Source organism: Neophocaena asiaeorientalis, unplaced genomic scaffold (genome assembly GCF_003031525.2).
Source record: "Neophocaena asiaeorientalis asiaeorientalis breed wild unplaced genomic scaffold, Neophocaena_asiaeorientalis_V1.1 scaffold39, whole genome shotgun sequence".
Classification (NCBI taxonomy): Eukaryota; Metazoa; Chordata; class Mammalia; order Artiodactyla; family Phocoenidae; genus Neophocaena; species Neophocaena asiaeorientalis.
The window spans coordinates 6,742,185-6,768,402 of NW_020175670.1; the positions used below are offsets into that span (position 1 = coordinate 6,742,185).

At 37.1% G+C, this 26,218-nt stretch overlaps 1 protein-coding gene across 3 annotated transcripts in view; it reads left to right on the plus strand.

The window, feature by feature from the left end:
• Positions 1–26,218, plus strand: part of RFC1 (replication factor C subunit 1) — a 71,170-nt gene that overhangs the window by 20,499 nt on the left and 24,453 nt on the right. For all 3 annotated transcript variants that reach the window (XM_024731724.1, XM_024731725.1, XM_024731723.1), the window contains exons 5-10: positions 17,355–17,596; positions 18,437–18,514; positions 21,822–21,899; positions 23,052–23,139; positions 24,199–24,473; positions 25,192–25,299. In XM_024731724.1, the coding sequence (XP_024587492.1) occupies positions 17,355–17,596; positions 18,437–18,514; positions 21,822–21,899; positions 23,052–23,139; positions 24,199–24,473; positions 25,192–25,299 (869 nt within the window). The remainder of the gene's footprint in view (positions 1–17,354; positions 17,597–18,436; positions 18,515–21,821; positions 21,900–23,051; positions 23,140–24,198; positions 24,474–25,191; positions 25,300–26,218) is intronic.

The following is a 26,218-nucleotide window of genomic DNA, read 5'->3' on the forward strand; positions in this document are numbered from 1 at the left end:
AAGTTTTGAATATGTGGGAGGGATACTAAAACCAGTATGGTGATAGGTTTATTATGTAACCGAAGGTGGTGTGATCAAGCTTTCCAGTGACACCCTGAAAACGTCAAAGTTAGTGTGCAGACAGCGATGGCCTTCAACTGTGGATCAAGGCTATCGTTATCTTGTGATTTTAGGTACACAGAAGGGTCAAACAATTTAAGCTCTGATCATAGGTTTTCTTTAACACGGGACTGTTTATTTCAGACCAGGTATTTTCGAATGTTATTTTCTGAAAAGATAACTAACTATCATCTTATCTGAAATTTTTATGACCATTAGACAGTATTTATATCACCCTGCCAAGGGTATGTACATGTGAAAGTGAATGTTGTCATCTTGTCTTAGCAAAAATTCTTGGGGTACAGTATATCTATCTCATATGATGTTCAGTATTACATAGTATTCTGCTTTTTCCTGGATTTGAGATACAGGAAAGAAGTTAGCTGTTTTTTTGCCTGTTTTATCTTCTCATACTTTTTTATGCCTTGGAATGATAGGTGAATGGGAGAAAAGCCCTTTTCCTTCCCATCATAAAAGAGAATGAGACGGTTAAAAAGAAGTCTGCAAAAAATTAGCATAATAAAATCAGAAATATAATGAGTTTCACAAAAAGAAAAGTGCAGCTTCTTGAAATTAATAAACTAACTAGAAATTTCTTGACCATAAAATAATTCTTTTATTCTTTTTTTTAAGCTAAAACTACATACAAAATTTCAATGCTGGTTATGAATAAGTATTCATATTGTAGAAATAAATATTTATCAGTATATTGGGACTTGCCTGGAGGTACAGTGGTTAAGACTTCATGCTTCCAATTCTGGGGGAATGGGTTCGATCCTTGGTAAGGGGAACTAAGATCCCACATGCCACGTGGCCAAAAAAAAAAAAAAAACCCACAACAACAATTTATCAGTATAAGGTTAAATAAAATATTTGTGGTAATAAAATTGTACTTTTTTTTTTTTTTGGAGTTTGGAGCTTCTTGTGGAAAAGGATTATATGATATGATTCAGTTTTAAAAACCTGTTAATTCCAAAAGAAACAATTTTCTTTACTATTCCATATTTTATCTTTTATAAACCAACTTTTTTTTTTCCTTACAGCATAGCATGCGTAGTGTTTAAGACCATGAGCTCTTGAGTAAAACCTCCTGCCTGGGTTAAACCTTCATTTACCTTCCCTGTGTCTTAGTTTCCTTGTTTGTAAAATGGGGTATTACTAGTACCTACATCAGACGCCTTTGTGCTTGATCAAATGAGATAATGCTTGAAAAGCAATTAAAATAGTGTCTGTCACATTACTGAAACGCTCAGTAAGTATTAACTGTTATTATTATATTTTGACCTGATCATATACCTACATCTGCCTTTAAGATTATGCTAAAGACATTTGCTTTTGCTTAGATACTTAGGGCTTTTTTTGATTATATAACTGTGCTTTAGAAATTTAGAAATTGTATTTGACCCACTTATGTTATAGATGTTCTTTGTCCAGTATGGGAACTACTACATGTGGCTGTTGAGCACTTGAAATATGATTAGCCCAAATTCAGAATGTTTTACTTGTGAAGTATAGATTTCAAAGACTTACTACAAAAAAAAGGATAAATTATCTTATTAATAATTTTTTAGCGTTGATTACATGTTGAAATAATAATCTGAATATGTTAGGATAAGTGAAATATATTATTAAAATTAATTTCATCTGTTTCTTTTTCCTTTTTAAAAATGTGGCTTGCATTTTATTCCTGTTGCACAGTGCTTTATAAACAATGAGAAACATACTTAGGAAATAACCTTACTTTATTTATTTATTTTAAAATATTTATTTATTTATTTACTTTGGGTGTACTGGGTCTTAGTTGCTCCATGTGGGCTCTTAGTTGTGGCCTGTGGACTTCTTAGTTGTGGCATGCATGTGGGATCTAGTTCCCCGACCAGGGATTGAACCTGGGCCCCCTGTGTTGGGAGTGCAGAGTCTTACCCACTGGACCACCAAGGAAGTCTTAGAAATAACCTAACTTTAGAAAATAACCTACTAAGCAACTATACTCCAATAAAAATTAATTTAAAAAGTTAAAAAAGAAAAGAAAATAACCTACTTCAGGTGCTTTTGGTTGTACTATTACACAGTTCTTTAGGCTATATTGTTATACAGATCTTTAGGCTTATCATTTAGCTCCATGACACACTTTTCATCATCACTTTGTTTGATTAAATTTGTCTTCTATTATGTATTGATTTTTTAAAAGTTTTTTTTGATGCAGACTATTTTTAAAGTCTTTGTTGGATTTGTTACAGTATTGCTTCAGTTTTATGTTTTGGTTTTTTGACCGCGAGGCATGTGAGATCTTAGCTCCCCGACTAGGGATCGAACCTGCACCCCCCTGCATTGGAAGGTGAAGTCTTAACCACTGGACTGCCAGGGAAGTCCCTTATTGATTTTTAAAGTACTTTAACTACATTAGTTTCTCATATTACAGGAAAAGGAAAAAAATTGCTTATACATATCTTCATAGCTAACCATTGACTGTAGTAAAATGTTCTTGTAGGTTGGTAAAAATCCAAATACTTGTTGTACTGGGTAAATATGTTTACTTTTAGTTGTTTAATGAAGTGAGAGACCTTGAGTTTTGTTTGACACAGGTGACCTTTTATTATGCAGTTTCATCAGGGGCTGCTTGTGTTTGGTTGAAAATGGTGGGGGTTTTCCCAATAATGAGAATTGTTTATGACGGGTAATTTAAAAAAAAATTTTATTGGTGTATAGTTGATTTACAATGTTGTGTTAGTTTCACGTGTACAGCAAAGTGAATATATGCGCATATATATATGTCTCCACTCATTTTTAGATTCTTTTCCCATACAGGTCATAACAGAATATTGAGTCTAGTTCCCTGTGCTATAACAGTAGGTCCTTATTAGTTATCTCTTTTATACATAGTAGTTTGTATATGTCAATCCCAATCTCCCAATTTATCCCCTCCCCACTTCCCCCCTGGGTAACCATAAGTTTGTTTTCTACATCTGTGACTCTTTTTCTGTTTTGTAAATAAGTTCATCTGTACCATTTTTTTGGATTCCACATATAAGCAATATCATGTGATATTTGTCTTTGTCTGACTTACTTCACTTAGTATGACAATCTCTGGGTCCATCCGTGTTGTGGCAAATGGCATTATTTCATTCTTTTTTATGGCTGCGTAGTATTCCATCATATATATATGTACCACATCTTTTTATCCACTCCTCTGTCAATGGACATTTAGGTTGCTTCCATGTCTTGGCTATTGTAAATAATGCTGCAATGAACATTGGGGTGCATGCAGCTTTTCAAATTATGGTTTTCTCCAGATGTATGCCCAGGAGTGGGATTGCAAGATAATATGGTAGTTTTATATGTAATTTTTAAAGGAACCTCCTTACTGTTCTCCATAATGGTTGTACCAGTTTACATTCCCACCAACAGTGTAGGAGGGTTTCCTTTTCTCCAGTTGTACCAGTTTACATTCCCACCAACAGTGTAGGAGGGTTTCCTTTTCTCCACACTTTCTCCATCTCTCTACCCCCTCTTCAGCATTTGTTATTTGTAGACTTTTTTTTTTTTTTTTGCGGTACGCAGGCCTCTCACTGCTGTGGCCCCTCCTGTTGCGGAGCACAGGCTCCGGACGTGCAGGCTCAGCGGCCATGGCTCACGGGCCCAGCTGCTCCATGGCATGTGGGATCTTCCCAGACCGGGGCATGAACCCATGTCCCCTGCATCGGCAGGCGGACTCTCAACCACTGCGCCACCAGGGAAGCCCTGTAGCCGTTTTAATGATGGCCATTCTGACTGGTGTGAGGTGGTACCTCGTTGTTTTGATTTGCATTTCTCTAGTAATTAGTGATGTTGAGCATCTTTTCATGTGATTTTTGGCCCCCTTTATGTCTTCTTTGGAGAAATGTCTATTTAGATCTTCTGCGGATGTTCTGATTGAGCTGTTTGTTTTTTTTTTTAATATTGTATTAAAAGATGTCCAAACAGGAGCTGTTTGTATATTTTGGAGATTAATCCCTTGTTCGTTGCTTCATTTACAAATATTTTCTCCCATTCTGTGGGTTGTTATGACTGGTAATTTTTATTGAGCATATAAATTCCATAGGCTGATAGTGTTCTTGAAGTTATAATTATTTTGGAGACATTAAGTGGGAAAAAATTGGGAATGTGGTGTTCTCCTGGTTACCATGTAATATCAGTGACTTGTGACTTGGGAAAATAGCAGCAGAAAATATTATTGGGGAATGTGTGTGCTAATGTTTAGTGACATATAGCTTTGTGTACCAGATAAATAGGAATAGATTTCTGTATAGGATAGAGAACTTCTCTTAGATATTTTCAGGGAAACCCAGTGTGGCTGAGACAGAGAATTTCCTTGAAGTGAGAGGAAACCTAAGAACTGTGTATTATATTTCTTTCATTATACTTGTTCAAAAATTAATATGGATTTAAAATCAATATTAAAAAATTAATACTATTAATATTTATAGTCTTTATAAGACTATAAAAGAAACTAAGTTTAGATTTTTGAGGATGAGTATTTAGATTAATATTATTCAGAATTACCTAAGTAACACATTCTCACTGAAAAGGAAACAATTCAGATAAAAAATGTTCCATTCCTTCATCCATCTCTTTTGCCCTACATAGCTATATAATTTAAAAAATATATATATACACACATGTATATTTACATATATACACATATTTGAGAGTGGCATCTTGTAACATTTCTGCAGCTTGCTTTTTCATAACTTAATGTTTCCTTCCCTTCCTCCTTCCTTCTCTCCTTTTCTCCCCTCCCTCCCTCCCCACCCCTCAGCCTCTCTCTCTTTCAATACAGAAAGATTCCTATCTCATTCTTTTAAAGTTCTGCATAGTAAATTTTAATAGTATGCATTTAATTTTTCTCATACTCTTATTTGGGATATTAGATTATTGATGTGAACATATTTATGCTTCATTGTAATAGAACATATTTAACCATCAATAAGTGGACAATTCCCAATGAAGAATATTATCACTTAAAAGAGAATAGAATTTCTTGAGGTTAAGTGGCATTTGTTTTAAGGGTGTAATTTATTCACCTATATTATGAAGAATAGAAGGGGGTTCCACTTTGTGCTTCTCAGGTCCAGAAAAGGGACTTTATGTTTATCCTTATTAAATTTTTTTTCTGAAAATTTTTTTCTGAATCTCTTACGTTTTTATCCTGTTAGCTTCCAGGGTTTTGTATTCTGATTCTGTCATCTTTTTTTATTTTTAATTTTACATTTGAATAGTTTCATTTAACAATATTAAATTCTCACTGATTTATTTATTTAACAAACAAACGTGATTGTTCACTGTTTGTGCCCAACAGCATACTGGACAATCTATGAAATAGATAAGAGAATAAAGTTCAGCCCTGTCTTCAAGGGCTTAAACTCTACTGGGGAGATAAGCCTTTTACATAAAAATTGTAATACAAGGAAACAGTTAACAGTGATAAAAATATCTTCCAAGGATGTTTGGGCATGAGAGAGGTAACTTTTATTTTGGAAGTTCAGGAAACATTTCCTGGGAGAGAGAGAAATTTGAGATAAACGTCAAAGGTTTTGGTAGGATTTAACATGGAGATTTACGTACTGTGTATACTAGAAAGGAGAATAATGTGAAGTTTGGAAATCAGTAGTGCTATTTCATGTGCATTATTCACTACTTTCTAACTTATAGAAAGAGGAAAATCTACTTTAAAAAATTCAATTTATAAACTTTCACAGATTTACTTACACCAGATTAATACTACCTAGTATTGTATCGTACCTTGTATTTTCTTAATTACAGTATCATCTGTGTAGGAATCTCTTACTTTACTTGAAACCTCTGTGTCCATGTGAAAGGCAGGGAGAATTCGACCTTAATAATGTTAACATAAATTTTGTCTTGTATACTATTATAAATTTTTTTCAAAACACTTTTATACTGACTTCATGGAATGGAATAACATTATTTATTATATGGCTTATGTTTCCTGTCTGTCTCATTTGATCTTCAAAACTACCTTATATCAGAGCTGACTTGCTTTAAGAAAACTTACTCTCAAAGAATCAATTTTCAATCTAAGGTTGCACAAAGCTTCAGTGTGAAAGAATCCTGTAGTTCTTTGGATGCCCCTCATCCACTTATTTTTTATATCATCTGATTTCATATCTTCTACAAATTTGATAAACCTATCTGTGTATTTCTTTCTGAATCATTAGTAAAATTGTTTAGTATTAAGGGACATGTAAAGAAACCTTTTTCAAAATTGACGTGATCGAATATCAGCATCCTGGATACAGCTTTTCAGTTTCTTCTGAAGAGCTTTGCAATTAGTTATGAATCTCAGAAACCACTGTAACATATCTTTTATTTCTCCATCTTGCCATAAATCAGTGCTTCTTAATCAAGGGTGATTTTGCCTTGCAGCAAAAAATCTGGCATATCTGGAGTGCTATTTTTGGTCATCACAACTGGCGGATGCTGCGGCATCTAGTTGGTAGAGGCCAGAGTTGCTACTAAACATCCTACGGTGCACTGGAGAGCCCCCTACAACAATTCTTTGGCTCAAGATGTCAGTAATGCAGAGGTTAAAAACCCTGCCATAGCCTATCGGAAGACAATTTGGTAGATGCTTTGTTACAGTCCAGACATCCCTGTTTCTAATATTCATCTCATCTACTAGTCCTAAAGAATAAATGATGGCTCAGTCCAGCATAGTTTAATCTCAGTGAATCTCTGTCTGCTTCTGTTAAATACTCTCTTTTTGGTTTTTGTTTGTTTGTTTTTTATTTTAATTTTTTATTGAAGTATAGTTGATTTAGAATGTTAATTTCTGCTATACAGAAAAGTAATTCAGTTATACATATATGTACATTCTTTTTCATATTCTTTTCCATTATGGTTTATCACAGGATACTGAATATAGCTTACTGTGCTATACAGTAGGACCTTGTTGTTTATCTATTCTATATATAATAGTTTGCATCTGCTAACCCCAAACTCCCGCTCCATCCCTCCCTCACCCCCCTCCCCCTTGGCAACAACAAGTCTGTTCTCTATGTCTGTGAGTCTGTTTCTGTTTTGTAGATGAGTTCATTAGTGTCATTTTAGATTCCACATGTAAGTGGTATCATATGGTATTCGTCTTTCTCTTTCTGACTTCAGTTAGTATGATAATCTCTAGTTGCATCCATGTTGCTGCAAATGGCATTATTTCATTCTTTTTTATGGCTGAGTAGTATTCCATTGTGTATATGTACCACATCTTTATCCATTCATCTGTCGATGGACATTTAGGTTGTTTCCATGTCTTGGCTGTTGTGAATAGTGCTGCTGTGAACACTGGGGTGCACATACCTTTTTGAATTATAGTTTTGTCCAGATATATGCCCAGTAGTGGGATTGCTGGTTCATACGGTAGTTCTATTTTTAGTTTTCTGAGGAACCTCTGTGCTGTTTTCCATAGTGGTTGCACCAACTTACATTCCCACCAATAGTGTAGAAGGGTTCCCTTTTCTCCACCCCCTCTTCAGCATTTGTTATTTGTTGACTTTTTAATGATGGCCATTCTAACTGGTGTGAGGTGATATCTCATTGTAGTTTTGATTTGCATTTCTCTAATAATTAGCCATGTTGAACATCTTTTCATGTGACTGTTGGCCATCTGTAAATACTTTCTTTTTGCCCTGCTCTTATATTGTTGTGTAGAACTGTAACCAAACCTTTCTCCTTCTATATTTCTGTAGTTGGGGATCTGCCTTTCTCTTTTCAACAATTAGGACTCCATTTCTCCTCTTGAATCTTTAGAGACTTCTTCCATTTTATATGATGATTCAAGGTCACTGATATCCTTTAGCAATTTCATTCCCAAATTCATTTTGACTAAAGCATCATTATAAGAGCTAGATGCTTTCTTGTAGTCTTTTTTCCCTAGTTTGCTCTTCAGTCCCCTTTCAGTAGTGCATATTATGAGACCTGAAAAAAAAATCAGTGGCATATGAAGAAGGAGAACTGAAAAGGACATAGTGAATAATGAAGCACTAGAGTATCTGGAATGATTATTGAGTGTCTGAAACATCTTTGAAAATGAACAGACTGTTGTTTTCTGGTGACACATATTTTGTTGTCAGGTACTTCTGAAAGTATGAGAGATACAGGATCGTATTCGAGAATGCTAAGGAAGTAGGATTATGTTATGAAAATGTCATTAAGCACTGATAAAACAATATACAGGTGATTTATACTTGGTCTTAGCATAGAAACCAGCGTTGTTATGTCCTCTCGTGTGCGGGGAAGTGGAATGTGAATGGAAGTGGTGAATCGCATTGCTGAACCACTCCCTTAACTCTTCCGGTCAGTCGAGTTTTCCTTCTGTTGCCTGTTTCATGCTTTAGAGTTGTAAGAAGCTCTGGATAATGTACCTCTGGCTAGTTGTCTAAGCCCTCCCTCCCCTAACCCTGAACCTCCTTTTTCTTTTCCTGTGAGATGCAGTGGAGATGGAAGAATGAGGTGAGTAAGTAGTAAAATGTTCCACTTTCTTCTCCTGCATTGTTTTCTTAGTAATTGAAACCAGCTGTGACTTTCCATGGCCTGTTCTTCCTGCTCTGGGGAGGACTCTATATGGTACATAACATCACAGCACAAGCCAGTACTTTTTTCTCTTAATGATAAATATCATTACTTAGCTACCTCACTAGACCTCATGAATTATTAAGTAATTTTATTCTTAAAATATAACTGACTCCATTTGATTCTAAGAGGATTTATTAGTGAAGAATCATGATATCTCTAAATTTCTTGATTAAGGATGAGCAGTCTCAGTTTTATTTCATTATACTGAAATATATCTGATTCACCACATAAATCATTCAGTAATTCACCCCAGAATGTCCGATTCTCACACCCCATAAGCGGTGCAAAGATGATATGTGTAGTTTCTTTTCCAACCACTTAATTAACAAATATTTATTGAAGACTTGGAATATGCATGAACCTTTCTCTATGTCCACAACCAAAATGACAGTTTGGATTTTTGACTCAAGGAAGTATTGAAAAGGAACTTAGTAGAAAAAGGCTCTAAAGACTCAGATTCCCTTTTTAGTTTTTGACTTGTTGCAAAATAAATTATTTTTAATCTCTGTAACCAGATTCTCTAGGATGGTCTCCATTAATTTGGTTTCTGTGTATTTCACACTGAGGGAAAAAAATCAGGATCCCAAACTCTCAGCAGTAGGAACTTCAGAATTAGATTTTTTTAGAGAGCTGCACATTATTTTCTTGCTCTTTCATTTGTTATCCTTTTAAATAAATGAATGTATCTTACTCAGAGTGGCAAAGCAATCTTCTCTTCCAGGCAATTCCTCTGCTGTATGTTGGATAATGCTAGTTTACGTGGTGATTCTTACCACATTTGAGGTTATGTTGTATATAAATAAAAATAAATGGTGTTTTTATAAGGAGTCAGATATCCTGGGGGGAGGTTCTAAGTGTTCCGTTGCCCATGATTTTCAACTAGGTCACAGAAATTTGACTTAGATCTATTTATCATTATTTTAAGTTAATGCGAAGAAGAGAACACAGTTTTGCCTTTGGCTTCTGACAAGGCAGAACAAATTTAGGCTTATTAGAAAACAAGAACAAATGTTAAAAAAGAAAAACAACCATAACTTTATTTGGGATGCTTCATGTCTACACACTGTGTAGAATCGTAAAATATTTATTTTACATAAGGATGGTCACAGCCTTATAGTTACAGGTCTATGTAACTATAAGGACTGTGGAGAAGTTCACAAATCACAGGGCACTAAATAAGCATTAAATCAAGCAAGTCAATATTTTGTTTCCTTTTTGCATAACTGTATTTCACTAGAATTGCTCCTGTTTTCCAAGGGGACTTGGAGAACCATTTATTTTGTGGTTAATAGAGAACAAAGGACCTTGTATACAATTTTTGCTCAGTACAGTGAAAACATACTTGAAATTTCATGCAGAATATTTCCATATTTTTTCTTGAAAATTACATTTTTACTCAGTATTTATGAAAATGTTTATAAAATTATGTCTGTGTTTAGATGTAGTATATTTTTGGGATCTGTAGCTTGAAGACATTGTTAACTTTAAACCCATTGTAAAAAGATCTCTAGTAGAGAAGGCTATGGAAAGAAGCTCTCTTTTAGGAGTGATGTTTAAGGCTAACCTAAAGAACAAAGTGATGCATTTTTGGTTTTTTGCCAGCTTAATTTTACTGTTTTCATAATTTTTTTTTGAGCTTTGAAATTTGGGCTTAATTTTTTATGACTGCATGAATTCATTGTATGGCTAGATCACAATGTATATAGCTCTTCCACTTTTAATTATTTTTGTTGCCTATATTTTTAATGTTTTTAGTAGTGTGATGAATATATTTGTATATAAATGTTTGTCAGCACCTCTCATTATCTCTAAGAATTACTATGCTAAAGGTTATGAACTTCTTTAAGGTTCTAGATATATTTTGCCCAGTTGCTTTCTAGAGAAGTCATACTGTTGGGTTGACCAAAAAGTTCGTTCAGGTTTTTCATAAGATGTTACGGAAAAACCCAAACAAACTGTTTTGGCTAACCCAGTAGTTTACACTTTCATAGTTAGTGTTTATATTAGTACAGACTTATCACATTCTCACCAGTATTGAGTATAGTAGCTACAAAATCTATGTGACTATCCACAGATTTTTCACAATTATAGAAGGGAAAATCTTAAAAGAGTTTGTCTGGTCCAACATTTTGCAGAGGACAACGAATCCCAGATAATTAATTAAAATAACAATAGAAAGCTGAAGTCAGGTTAGCATTTTAGTTTTCTGGACTTCTGGTTCAGTATTGTTTTCACCAGAGAATACTGCTTTATTGTTTATTGAATGTTTATTATAACATGGCGAGGTACTATACTGGGCACTTTGATTTTTAAAAATCTAATCTTTCCAATAACCCAAATGGTGAGTGGTTTGAAACTTTACCATTTGTAGGGAAGAGGAGCTAAAGAAGAGAACGAAGGCAGTCTTCAAACACTGAAGATGAAAAAAGATTAATTGAAAATAGGTGGAATTCACAGGGAAGTGTTTTGGCTTAATGTAAGGAAGAACTTTTCTAAAGAATACAGTAGTGCTGTTCACCAAAGAAAGAGGAGGTCACGTTGAATTACACCGCTCCATTTTGAAAGTATTTAAGCCCAGTCTGCATTTGCCAGGAATGTGGAAAATGGAATCCATGTATGGAATAAGAGAACTAGTTGACTAAAGATAATGCATTATAAAGAATGTGGTAGAGTACCTGGCATGGAGTTTAATGCTCAATAATGATAACTATTATAAACTAATTATATCATAAATTAGATAAAAAGATACCATGAAGCCCCTGAAGCTAGTGACAGAATAAGCAGAGATGCTAATGAATAATGAAATAAGTAAGCAAAGAAAAATGGAGAGGAGGGAGAAACTAAAGCCAAACCTCTTCTGTCTCAGAAAGCCAAGGGGACGGAGAGTTTCTGGGAGATAGTCAATTTGTTGTAAAATATTAGATGTAGGTTAAAAAGAAAGAGAAGTGTAATATACAGATAAAAAAGATACGATGAAAGAAATGAAAAATCACCCACAATCCCCTATCCAGAGATAAAAGTTGAAAACATTTTATTCTTTTCAGATCTTCGAACATGAATTTAAAAGCATATCTATAAATATATAGATGGGTAGATTTAGATATATCACTAAACATCTTGTAATATCTCTTTTATCGTTTAATACACATATGAATATCTTGATGTCAGTAAATATGGATATGCATTATAATTTTCTGTTGCTGCATAATTCATTACATGGTTGAACATAATAGTAGGTATTCAGGTTATTTGTTTTCTCACTTTATAAACAATGTTCACTTATCTCTATCTTTGGTGCAACTGTCATAGTTGAGGCTGTCTTTTTTGCCTAAACTGTATTAGTCCCTTAATTTTTCCTTCATCTTTTCTTGCCCTCTTGCAGTCTGTTATCCATACTTTTATTTTTTTTATTTTATTTTTTTGTTTGTTTTTTGCGGTACGTGGGCCTCTCACTGTTGTGGCCTCTCCCGTTGCGGAGCACAGACTCCGGATGCGCAGGCTCAGTGGCCATGGCTCACAGGCCCAGCCGCTCCGCGGCATGTGGGATCTTCCCGGACCGGGGCACGAACCCGTGTCCCCTGCATTGGCAGGCGGACTCTCAACCACTGCGCCACCAGGGAAGCCCTCCATACTTTTGAATGGACAAATGCCATGATAAGCATTTTTGTACATATATCTTTGTGTACGTGTTCATTTGTTTTGTTTGTTTTTTTTTGGCCTCGGTGTGCAGCATGTGGGATCTTCGTTCCCAGACCAGGGATCGAACCTTTGCCCCCTGCAGTGGAAGCGTGGGGTCTTACCCACTGGACCACCATGGAAGTCCCTGTTTTTATTTATTTATTTTAAATTTTATTTAGTTAACTTATTTATTTTTGGCTGCGTTGGGTCTTCGTTGCGGTGCGCGGGCTTCTCATTGCGGTGGCTTCTCTTTTTGCAGAGCCCAGGCTCTAAGCCCGTGGGCTTCAGTAGCTGTGGCTCGTGGGGTCTAGAGTGCAGGCTCATTAGTTGTGGCACACGGGCTTAGTTGCCCTGCTGCATGTGGGATCTTCCGGGACCAGGGCTCGAACCCGTGGCCCTGCATTGGCAGGTGGATTCCTAACCACTGCGCCACCAGGGAAGACCCCCTGTTTTGTTTTTAGACTAGTTAGTTAGAAGTGGAATTGCTGGGACTTTCCTGGTGGTCCAGTGGGTAAGACTGTGCTTCCAATGCAGGGGGCCCAGGTTGGATCCCTGGTCAAGGAGCTAGATGCCACATGCATACTGCAACTAAAGATCCCGTGTGCCGCCATGAAGATCCTGCGTGCAGCGACTAAGACCCGGTGCGGCCAAAATTTAAAAAAATTAAAAAAAGAAGTGGAATTGCTGGGTCCAACTAATGGGTATGCATATGTGAGGTTTTGATACATGTTGCAAGATTGCCCCCCATAAAGATTTCTTTAATTTACTATTTAAAAATACTATTGCCTATTGCGTATGTAAAGGTCCCATTTCCCTACACCCTTGCCAACAGTCTTTTTAATCTGATAGTCTTAGAAATTCTTGATCTCACTAGATTTCATGCTCATCTGTTACCTGTGAATATTTATGAGATTGCTGGAGAAAGCGTTAAGCTAGGGGTTGCAAATATCTACAATACCATTGTTTCCCTTTCTGAGTCTATACCAGATATCAGTGATTGATCTTGTTTGAGTTAATTGCTTAAGGACAGTTACAATATTTTATATACTAAGGAAGTTCTTGAGTGTAGGGGAAGAACTATAACAGAAAAACATAGTGGTTGACTTGGTCTGTTCAGTTCTGGGATTTTCTGTCATACTGCTTGTACACGTGGCTAGGGGTAGTGGAAATGGATTGTTACTGCTTTGGGCATTTTTAAAGTGAGGGAGAAACTAGTAGAAGACTGTCATTTTGCAGATACAATTTAATTTTGTCCTTTCTCCATTAAGGAAATCCTTCCTTCCCAGAAGTACAGTTGTTGAATTCAAAAAAAACCAAGTAAAAATTATAAAATTTAATAAGCTCTCGATAAGATTGGAAGTCTTGTCTTGTATACACTAGATATGCTTTTAACTTTGCACTTACTGCCTAAGGAGATATATTGGATATCTATACTTAGGAGGTTCCAGTTTTGTGGCTTTCTTATTTTATTTTATTTTTATTAAAGCCAGGATATCAGCAATGTTATTATTATTTGTTAAAATAAATTTATTTATTTATTTATTTTTGGCTCCATTGGGTCTTCGTTGCTGCACGTGGGCTTTCTCTATTTGCGGCGAGCGGGGGCTACTCTTCACTGCGGTGCGCGGGCTTCTCATTGCAGTGGCTTCTCTTATTGCGGAGCATGAGCTCTAGGTGCGCGGGCTTCAGTAGTTGTGGCTCACGGGCTCTAGAGCACAGGCTTAGTAGTTGTAGCGCACAGACTTAGTAGCTCCGTGGCATGTGGGATCTTCCCAGACCAGGGATTGAACCTGTGTCCCCTACATTGGCAGGAGGATTCTTAACCAGTGCGCCACCAGGGAAGTCCCAGCAATGTTAATTTTGTTTTGAATCTTCTTTTAAGGACATTTCATATAATTTGTTTTGACTGCTAAGGTAGAATAGTTTGTTGTTGAATGCTACTGGTTTGGTTATGCTACAGCTTAACTGTGTCTAGGGATTTAAAATAGACAAACCTTAAATTATAAAAAATTGGATTTCAGTAATATAACAATTCATCATGTTGTTATCTTAGAGAAGAGGGAAGGAGTTTCAGATTATGTTCTCAGTGGTTACTAGGACTGTTATGAGTGATTTGCATGGCTATTGTACCTAAGTGGAATGGGGATAATGTCTCCTAGCCTTTGCAGAACCATCTGAAGCAGATGGCAGAGGCAGAGAAGGACTCGTCATGTAGGAAGAACAGATATATGAGTGACTAAACTTAGTCTGTTGACTCTTGTCAATACATGGATTGAAATCTGGTACGTGTATCAAGCCTTGGATGTGCTTAGAAAGATTGATGAATGAATTTTTAGTTTAATCTTGAAGGTAGATTGGCTATAGTTGAAGATAAGAAAACAAGTATGCTTTAACTAAAATCTTTGGTTGCAGGTTAAGAAGAAAACCTAGCTTGTTGTAAGCAAAATGGAATTTATTAGAAGGCCATTGCTGAATGTCATTGAATGCAAAAATAAACCTTTAGCACCTTAGTTTTTTTTTGTTTGTTTGTTTTTTTGGGTTTTTTTGCAGTACGCGGGCCTCTTACTGCCGTGGCCTCTCCTGTTGCGGAGCATAGGCTCCGGACGCGCAGGCTCAGCGGCCCTGGCTCACGGGCCCAGCCGCTCCGCGGCATGTGGGATCTTCCCAGACCGGGAAATGAACCCGCGTCCCCTGCATCGGCAGGCAGACTCTCAACCACTGCGCCACCAGGGAAGCCCCAGCACCTTAGTTTAAACACATTAGTTCAGCAAACTGATCAAGGGTAAGATTCACCCCACCTTGTTCAGGTGCTCACTCCTGGTCCAGTTTGTGATGGCAAGGAATATGGAACCATCTAATAAATATATCTGTGGTTACTGGAGGCCCTTGGAGGGTGGAGTGGGGTGTAAGTCCTTAGGGAAAGTAGGCTTATAGTGAACTGTATGGACATCCTCAGAGGTGTCTACTCTGCTCCTGCTTTAAATAATGGATTACTTTTTACATTTAGTACTCAGAAACCTGTAAGTTATTTATGCTTTGTAAAGTTTATAGTTTAATTTTAATATAAATATAATAATTAGAGAGTAAGGCTAAATCCTTTTTGATTTTTACATATCTTGGATACTTTTTTGTTTGAGATGGCAGCACCTAGGAACAGCACAGTGCTTGGCACGTATGACCCTTAGCAAACACTAGTAGTTGAATGAGTACTTGAGAGGAGGTAAGACCCATTCATGTGTGGCCTTGAACACCAAACTTATAAAGTGAACCCTCCCTCCCCCACATTGACCTGACCTAGTCTTCACGGCTGCCTTTTAGATTTTTCTTTTTATTGGATTTCTTTTGTTATTAGGCCAAAGTAAAAAGCTTTTTATCTTGTGAATCATTGAATCAAACAAAAAAGTTTACTGAGGCCCTTTTGAGGTACATTTTTGGGGTCTTTAATTATCTATGCATTGTCATGAATGCTTAGAAAGACTTTTTTTTTTTTTTTTTTTTTTTTTTTTTTGTGGTACACAGGCCTCTCACAGGTGTGGCCTCTCCCGTTGCGGAGCACAGGCTCCGGACGCGCAGGCTCAGCGGCCATGGCTCACGGGCCCAGCCGCTCTGCGGCATGTGGGATCTTCCCGGACCAGGGCACAAACCTGTGTCCCCTGCATCGGCAGGCGGACTCTCAACCACTGCGCCACCAGGGAAGCCCTAGAAAGACTTTTAAAACCAGATGTTCAATGGAAACTTTCTGGAAAGAAAATGTTACAAGACAAAGTGTTTATACAGTCTTCAATGAATGGTTAGATATTACTAGATACTCCACCTTTGATGTATAGCTAGACTCTGACAACTTCGTAACACCTCTGCAAATACCACCCTAGTCCGAGGCTTCAGCATTTCTTCTGGAACTGTGTAGAATATCTTCTTAAATGGTCTCCCTGCATTTGCTTTTATCCCTTGACAGTGTGTTCTCCAAAGGACGTGACTTAAGTTGGATTACGCACAACTCTGCTGAAAATTCTCTGGTGGATTCCCATTCTAAAATAAAACCTAAAATTCCTTCTGTGATCTACAGAGTTCTATGGGATTTGGCCTCTACCTCTCTCACCTTAACTCTTGTGGTGTACCCCCTTCATTCAGCTGCAGTCACAGGGACCTCCAAGCACACTCAGTTTAAGGCTTCTGCACTTGTAGTTTTCATTGCCTGAACATTCTTGCCTGAGGTAACTTCATTTCAGGGCTCTGTTCAAATGTGGCTTATCAAAGAAGCTTTCCCTGACTACCCTATCTAAAAGAGCACCCTTCATCACTCTCTAATTCTTTCATTCTGTCTTACTTTTTTTTTTTTTTTTTCGGTACTCGGGCCTCTCACTGCTGTGGCCTCTCCCGTTGCGGAGCACAGGCTCCGGACACGCAGGCTCAGTGGCCGTGGCTCATGGGCCCAGCCGCTCTGCGGCATGTGGGATCTTCCCGGACTGGGGCACAAACCCGTGTCCGCTGCATCGGCAGGCGGACTCTCAACCACTGCGTCACCAGGGAAGCCCCTGTCTTACTTTTCTTCATAGCACGTATAACTTGACAGTATAGGTTTATTTATTTCTGTGTCTGTTTCCTCTTCTAGGTTCCAAGCTCCATGACGGGAGGGATTTTGTCTTTTTTATTTGCTGCTGTATCCTCAGTGCCTAGCACATAATGGATGCTCAGTAATTATTTGTTGAATACATGAGTAAATATACATGTTTGTGTACTCTGGGTAGTAATTGGGGGAGATGGTGTATTACAGACCTGGCACTGGTAAATGTGAGGATAACTGTTGAATTTAGGAGATAGGAAGAAAAGAAAATCATTAGCATCCCATAGCACTTGTATATTTTTTATAAAGTTGGTGGAAGTGGTTGCTTTTGTAATCAGAATTGATATTTTATCAAGCCATATTTGGTCATATTTCATTTAAGATGAAGAAGATGACTTTGTGTGTAAGAAGGCAGCCTCTAAATCAAAAGAGAATGGAGGATCTCCAAATAGTTATCTTGGAGCATCAAACATGAAAAAGAATGAAGAAAACACTAAGACACTAAACACTAAGAATAAGCCTTTGTCACCAATGAAGCTTACCCCCACATCAGTGCTTGATTATTTTGGAACTGCAAGTGTCCAAAGATCGGCTAAGAAGATGGTGGCAAGCAAAAGAAAAGAGGTGAGTGTTCTACAGGCAAGCAAGAATGTTCAGGATTTGTACCCGTTCAGTTATTAATAAGAGGTGAAATTGGATTTTATGAATAGACCAACATTTTATTGATGAAAATAATTTTCCTATGATTATGGGTAAAATGTAATTGCTATTATGTTGGAGGACGACCAAGTTAGAATATCACACATTTAAGTTTTTGATATTTGAAAGTGAGAAAAGATCATTTAAATCATAAGAATAAATTGTGATTCTTAGAATTTAAATACTCGAATGCAAACTCATTTTACTCTTGACCTCAGACAATATAATTGTTCCCAAATGAGGTCATGAACACATAACTTAGAATAGAGCCTCCCTATGCTATACTTGTGATCTACTCTATTTTGGCTGATGTTGGATTCATCTTTTCCTGGACATTTAGGAAACAAATACAGATAAGTTAGTGAAAGTAGTTCCCTGCGTGGAAGCCTGCCGAGCAGTGTGTGTGTTGATTTCATCAGTACCTCCATTAGAGGTAATCTTTCTCATGTGTTGGTGTGCCAATTTTCTGGACTACTTCTGAAGCGAAGACATTAGTCTCTAGGGTTTTTTTTGGGTACTTCTTTTGAACATTTCAATAGAATTCATTGAGAATCATCTGTCTGTAGCATATTTGCTTGTTAAGAAATTGGGTGTGGTCACGGAGTAGCCATGAACATAATTTTTTGGCTGGTGTGCATTGAGTCTATTTCATAACTGATACATTTATCTCTCATTGGTGTATTTATTTAGCTACAGTTAAGAAAAAGCACCTTACTTTGAACTTAAGGTTTGTGCTGATCTTGCTTGATTTTCCTTGAAATATAGCCTTCACAGAATGCAGATGATTCCAGATTAAATGATGAAGCCATCGCCAAGCAATTGCAACTTGATGAAGATGCAGAGGTATTAGCATTTTCTTTAGATATCATTAGCACCTTGATGTTGTCACTTGCTATTTAGTCTACCCAGGCAGGCAATTAAGATAGTTCTAGTTTCATTTTGGATTGAGCCTCATTGTAAGAGTTATGTGTAAAATAAGTTAAAATCTAATACTATATGCAAATCTAAGTTTATATAAAAGATAAATGATGAGAGCAGGGGATAACTAAAGATTTATTATTAGATTTCTTTGAATGGAAGCCTCCTTTAGAATAGTTAAAATAATTTAACTTGGTCATATCTCTTCTCTTTCCCCTCTGGGCAATCTCATCTACTCCTCTGGCTTTAAGTACTATGCATATGCTGGTGATCTCTAAATCTATCTTCAGTTCAGAGTGCCCTTTGTAGTGAACCTGTTATATTCATTCAGTAAGTATTTATCGAGCACTTACTGAGTGCGTGGCACACTTCTAGGTGTTAAGGATACTGAAATTAAAAAAAAAAAAGTCAGATCATTATAAATGCCACGAGGAAAAGTAAAGGAATAGATGTTTGGTGTGATCAGTGGGGTTATGAGTGTTCTATTTGAAACACAGGGGTTAGGAAAACCCCTCTGAGGAAGTGACATTGGGGCACATAATTCATGATAATGGTGAGCCATGGGGCTTCCTTCTACCTGGAGGAAGGTTTCCTCTAAACATAGAGAATAGCAGGTGTAAGCATCCTGAGGTAGAAATGTTTGAGTTTGATGAGTTTGGAAGAAATGGCCAGCAGCAAATCCTGTTATGTCATGACTGGTCTTTGGTACCTACCAGAAGGACTTGGGATGGTAAGGAGTTCGGTTTTTAGTCTCTGTGAGATGAGAAGCCATTGGAGTATTGAATAGAGAAATGACATGACTTTTGATGGCTCTTAAAAGAAAATTATTCTGGCTGCTGTGAAGCTAAAGAAACCACGGTGGGCAAGAACAAAAGCAGATCATTTTGGAGACTGTTAGGGTAGGGAAGGTGAGAGAAGATGTTGGCTTGTACCAGGATGGGGGTAATGGAAGAGGTAGTGAGAAGTGGTCATCATCTGTTTATGCTTTGAAGGTGCAACCTTCAAGTTGTTGCAGATAGACTGGACGTAAGGTATGAGGGAAAGAGAAGATTCAAAGGTGACTCCATGTTTTTCGGCTTGAGCAGCTGGGTGAATGGTGATATCACTTTTTTTTTTTTTTTTTTTTTTTTTTTTTTTGCGGTACGCGGGCCTCTCACTGCTGTGGCCTCTCCCGTTGCGGAGCACAGGCTCTGGACACGCAGGCTCAGTGGCCATGGTTCACGGGCCCAGCCGCTCCACGGCATGTGGGATCCTCCCGGACCGGGACACGAACCCGCGTCCCCCGCATCGGCAGGCGGACTCTCAACCACTGCGCCACCAGCTAAGCCTTGGTGATATCATTTATTAAGACTGGAACACTGATACAGGAAAATCAAGAATTCTGTTTCGCACATAAGTTTGAGATGCCTAATAGGCTTCCAAATGGATATGCAGAGTGGGTAGTTCGGTAGAGGAATCTGGAGCTCAGGGGAGAGGTCTAAACTGAAGATGTTTATTTGGGATCATTAACATTTGAATGGTATTAAAACCAGTGTAACTAGATGAGATCATGGGGAGAGAATGTAAACAGAAAAGAAGTCTCAGGATTGAGCTCTGGGGCACTGTTAACAATGAGAGGTCAGGAAGAGAAGGATGATCCAGCAGAGGAGATTTAAAGAAAGTGGCTAGTGAAGTAGGACAATCAGGAAGGCTTGGTATTTTATGTAAGCCAAGTGAAGAAGGTATTTCAAGGGGGAGTGTTGTCTTTGTCAGAGGCTTTAGACCTTGGTACCTGCTGTTTGAACCTCCTTCCTGTTTATTAGCTTAAGTGTCACTTTCTCATATTCCCTAAACTATGTTAGAAATCCCTTCTCTATGCCCTGTAGCTACTATTAACGTTTATTTGTGTCTTCTTAAATTGCTCTTTCAGTGTCTTCCTGTATGTAGACTTTAAACTCCTACATACCAGGGCTGTTTATGTCTCAACTGTTGTGACATCATTGTTCATCTTAGTGCTTGGCATAGAAGAGGCTCTTTTTTTTTTTTTTTAAATGTCTTTATTGGAGTATAATTGCTTTACAATGGTGTGTTAGTTTCTGCTTTATAGCAAAGTGATTCAGCTATACATATACAAAGAAGAGGCTCTTGATAACAATTGTTTTGAGAGAACAGTATTCTAGTCTTCTGAAATATACTGACTGTTCACGTTTTATTAATTTGGCAGTTTATAGTTTGTGTTTTCAAAATCTTTTTCCATCTTATTGACGACACTGAATTTTATAAACTACATACAGATATCCACATGACTCAGGGTAGGACAGATGGCCTAGGTAAAATCATGAAGTGATTTTTTTAGGGACCTGACTTCTTATCTGTCTGAAATACTGGAGGCTTACCCTGTCTTTTCCAAACCAGGTGTGGCAGTTTGTATCACAATCCTCTGTTTTCCCATTTCTATCACATTCTTTCAGAATCCTGTTTGGGTCCTGTTTCTCATATATAATGAGAAATACATTCTACTTCCACACGTTCTCTTCTGGAAGAGCTCCATTTTACTGAAAGTAAAAATATTTGGAAATAACAGCGAGGTGAATGTCTGCGTGTTACATTAGCATTTTAGGAAAACTTCTGATATAATGACTTAAATTTTCAAAAGTCAGGACAGATAAATTACTACTGTGTTGTACCCCTGAAACTAATATACTATTGTTAAGTCTACTGTACTTCAATTTAAAAATATATCAGAACAGATACATTTGAATTAGTAATTGAAAATAGAAGTTTGATGATATTAGTGATAGTTGCATTAGGTATGTATCTTACTGTGTGTGCAAAGAAGGTATATAATTTTCTTGGTTTATAGATTCATTTCTTTGTGTGCCCTCCACATCCCCCACAAGGCTATTGTTTTTCTGTTAGAATAGTGATTCTCTCCTGAACTCTTTTTAGAGTTTAAAATAAATAGAGATGAGAGATCTGTAAGTGTTGCATTGGGACCATTAAGAAAAAGCTAAAGACTTGGAACTTTATGCTCAATTTATCTATCAGGCCTGCAAAACTAGAAATATATGTTCTGCAGTCTAATTTGGCTTCACGAAACAAACTTGTGATACTCAGCTATTAAGTGAAAAAATGTCCTAGCTACTTTCTGGAAAATGTTTTTCCAGTTTCTTTTAATCATGAACCACACATTTTAAAACTTTTCATTTACAAAAAGAAAAAAAGCAGCTCACTGTGTTGACACTTTTTACAGCTAGAGAGACAACTGCATGAAGATGAAGAGTTTGCCAGAACATTAGCCATGTTGGATGAAGAACCCAAGACCAAAAAGGTGGTGTTTTACCAGGCTGTTTGCACTCTGAATATACAGTACAGATCAGTGTGCCCTTTCAGACCTGTGTAGTCTAGGCTCTGGAGATATAACCATGAATAACTCTGCTAGAGAGAAGCTAAATTATTTTCATTTATAAAAATGTTTTTGGAGAAGCTCATTGAGAAACTTCTTCTTCCTTAAGGAAGATTGATAGAGCCAAAGCCAACCAAAACCCTTCTTCACAAAACAAGTTGTAACTTTTACTTACTGTCTGTCACAAAGGGGCTCTCATGTACTTGTTCAGAGAATAACATTTATAAAGATTCCAATGGAATCTAAAGTTTAATAACTTTAATATTACTGTCTTTTTAAAAACATAATTTTGCTGTTTCTAGTTAGCTAACTTTAAGATCTGTATTAGGACAGTCTCAAAAAATAATGAGTGTATTTTTGGGAATCTCTAAAAGCATCAAGATTTTTTTCTTTAAGCACTTGATCTCCAAATAATTAGCCTTATTTCTGTTGAATCACATTCTGTTAATATTGTCATTATCAATACCTGACTAAAAGATTTTACAGCAGGCAGGTATAACACAATAGGGTATGGTGGGGACTCTGTCATTTGAAATGCCTTACTTCATCTAAAGGCATTTAAATTAGAATTATTTAAAAAATATGCTGTGTCATGCACCCCAGTTTGTGACCTCTTTGTAAAATGGAGAGTTTTGAAGGAGCAGTGAAGAGAATGGACGTTTTTTTCTCTTGAGAAAATACTCTTTATTTTTCTTTTGATCTTTAGATTGTTTTTAATTTACTCTTTTACGTTTAGATTTTAGTTTTTAACTGCATAATGCTAACAATTTGAGAATGGAGATGAAACCAGCAGAAACAAGGCTTTCATTTTCAGACTCACAAGTGGGGAACAACTGGCATAATTTTTTATAGATGTATTTTTTATACCCTTTCATCTGTTTCCTCATCTGTAAAATTAAAAGTACTAAAACATGTTTCATTTGCCCCAGAAATTTTGTGTATAAATGAATGAACATTTATTGTATTGTTCCTCTACTTTGGAAGATGACCCTTAAGTTTGGTTGATTTTAACAACGTATTTTGTGGTAATAGTTTTCCTGTTATTTGTCACATTTGACACTTTTTACGTTTTCTTAGGCTCAAAAGGACCCAGGAGAGAGAGAGACGTTTTCATCTGTGCAAGCCAGTTTATGTAAAGCAGAAAAACCTAAATATCCTCATAAAGGTAAAACTAGCAGAAAAAAGTAAGCTGGAACATTGATCTTTATCGAAGAAAATTCATGTAATCATTTTTAAACGTTCTGTTGAGTAATTGCCTGGTATTCTTAGATAGATACTTCATAGGAGTACTGGAGCGTGTTCTACTTAGATACCTGGATAAGCTGTTTGGATATTTGTTGGTGTAGAATGCCTGTCTGCTCTGATTGCGAGAAATGTATCATAGCTCTTGGCTTCATGTTTATTTCCAAGTGTAGTGCAGCTGTGTGGACTTCAATACATGAAGACAAAAGCCTAGATGTTTCAGGCTCATAGAGTTGGCTCATAGTTATCCAGGTCATCTGAAGCTCTTCTGCTGGTTGTCTGTAGGTTTTCGTTTTTTTTTTTAGTGGTCCTGATATCTAACCATCTGTTAATATAGATGGGCTTAATCTTATAAGTATATTTGTTCATATAATTTTAGTCTTGAAATCCCAAGATTCTTTCAGACTTTATTACAAACAGAATTTTTTATGTGACATATTTTAATTAGCAACTTTTCTGTGTGAATTTCAGATCATTGACGTTTATCTGTGGAATAAAGTCCATGTTCTCAGATGTAGTTTACCATATTATTTCAATTAGTGAGTAATTTATATTGAAAAAGGCAGATCGCTTAATTTGAACTGGTTATACAAAGAAGTAATATACAGATGTTTAATTTTTTTTTTTTTTTGTGGTATGAGGGCCTCTCACTGTCGTGGCCTCTCCCGTTGCGGAGCACAGGCTCCAGACGCGCAGGCTCAGCGGCCATGGCTTACGGGCCCAGCTGCTCCGTGGTATGTGGGATTTTCCCGGACCGGGGTACGAACCCGTGTCCCCTGCATCTGCAGGCGGACCCCCAACCACTGCGCCACCAGGGAAGCCCCAAAGAACTAAAATCTTAATGTGCGTGTCATGAAGTCACCATATGACGTTGTGTCCTACTAAGATTATTCAGTTGAAAAATGAAAATATAATCTTGATATTGGGTATCATTTTCCAAAAACAACAATCATAATCTTTTCCTTCTTCCTAATAAAAACAGAACAATTTTCAGATGACAGGAAGAACTGCAGTCCTAAGAAGCAAACTAAATGTGGAAGTTCAAAAGAATCTCAGCAACATTCCAGGTCATCCACTCATAAAATAGGAGAAACTTCTTCTCCAAAAACCAGTTCCAAGCTGGCACCACTGAAAAAAAAAGAAGAAAGTTCTAATAAAGAAACAGAGCCTATGGCCTCAAAAAGAAAAGAAAATGCCATTGAGTTGAAAGAGACAAGAACTCCTAAGAAAATCAAAAGTTCTCCAGCTAAAAAAGAGGTATAAATTTTCTAAAAGCATATCATTTGGGGGCTGTGTGTTGATCTTGGTTTGATTGTTTTCAAGTTTTATTTCTAACTTTATAAGTCATTATAGTACTTTTTAAAAAAAAAAAAATTTATTTATTTATTTTTGGCTGCGTTGGGTCTTCGTTGCTGCACGCAGGCTTTCACTAGTTGTGGCGAGCAGGGGTTACTCTTCATTGCGGTGGCTTCTCTTGCTGCGGAGCACGGGCTCTAGGTGCACAGGCTTCAGTAGTTGTGGCACGTGGGCTCAGTAGTTGTGGCTCGTGGGCTCTAGAGCACAGGCTCAGTAGCTGTGGTGCACGGGCTTAGTTGCTCCACGGCATGTGGGATCTTCCCGGACCAGGGCTTGAACCCGTTTCCCCTGCATTGGCAGGCAGATTCTTAACCACTGTGCCACCCGGGAAGTCCCCCTTTTCGTTTTTTTTGCTTGGGGCTGACAACTTGGCTTATACACCCAATCTACCCTGAGGTACGTGCCTTTAGAGAGAGTCAAAAGGTTTGAGAAGGGCTGATGGCAGGGATGTTTATAAGCCAGGCACGTGTAAATTGGGGAGTACGTACTCTCTGTAGCTAAAATTGTTAATATCAGGACCAAACACTGAAGTGACTTAATGTTTATTTATTGATATGTATTTTTAATTTTACATTAAATTTGCATGACTTTATTCAATTTCCTCTCCCTCTCCCCAAAGTCTGTAAGTCCTGAAGATTCTGAAAAGAGACGAACTAATTATCAAGCTTATCGAAGCTACTTAAATCGAGAAGGTCCCAAAGCTCTGGGCTCCAAAGAGATACCAAAGGTAAGAGTACTGAGAGGATATGTCATGGCCTCTGGCCTGTGGGTCCATGTATGTATTTACTATGTTTACAGTAGCAGAGAATTAATAATTAAAAATGAACAGAAAAGCCTTAGTCACCATCTTTACGAATTAGGAGATAGGCTACGGCAGTCACAAGATTAATGCTCTTTGCCTTCATGGTGCTTATGGTCTAACTCAGGAAAGAGACATTAAGTAAATTATTATTTAATTATAATTGTGATATGTGCCATAAGGGAACAATCTGAGATTCTTTTAGGGGGTGTAACAGGAACCTGGCCCTAAGAGGAGTTGTAAGTGGGGGAAAAGTATGACCAGATTTGCATTTCAAGGAGATCATTCTGGCTGCTGAATATAGAGTGCAGTGGAGGGGGAGGAATAAATATAGGGAGATCAATTAGGGGAGATGGTGAGAAATAATAGTGACTTGTCTAGGCTAGTAGCAGTGAAAGGGCTGAGAAGTGAAGTAGCTTCAATGGAAGAGGCAAAATCTGTAGGACTTGGCTCTCTTTGGCGCATGTCTTTTGTATTATCAAGTTAAATTTCCAATCAAGAGATTATGTGCTATTGCCTTTAAGTTGCTCGCAGGTTGTTAGATTTACTATCATAGGGGAAACAGCCAGAGAGAAGGGCAGGAGCTCAAACATGTTTAGTTTTTTCAGAATTGAAACTTTCATTTTTTAACAATAGCAAGATATTCTGTAGGTACATTGCATCTGGTTGTTAAAGTGTTACAAGTTAACTAGTAGTTTAAATATTAAAAAAAAGAATAGTATGAATGGATAATTTTAATACACTTCCCTAACCACGTCGGACGTATATTTTTTATTGCTGGTTTTATAAGTTTATTAAATGTTAACCTACATAAGAATTTCTCAGGATTTAATTTGTTCCTGCTTAT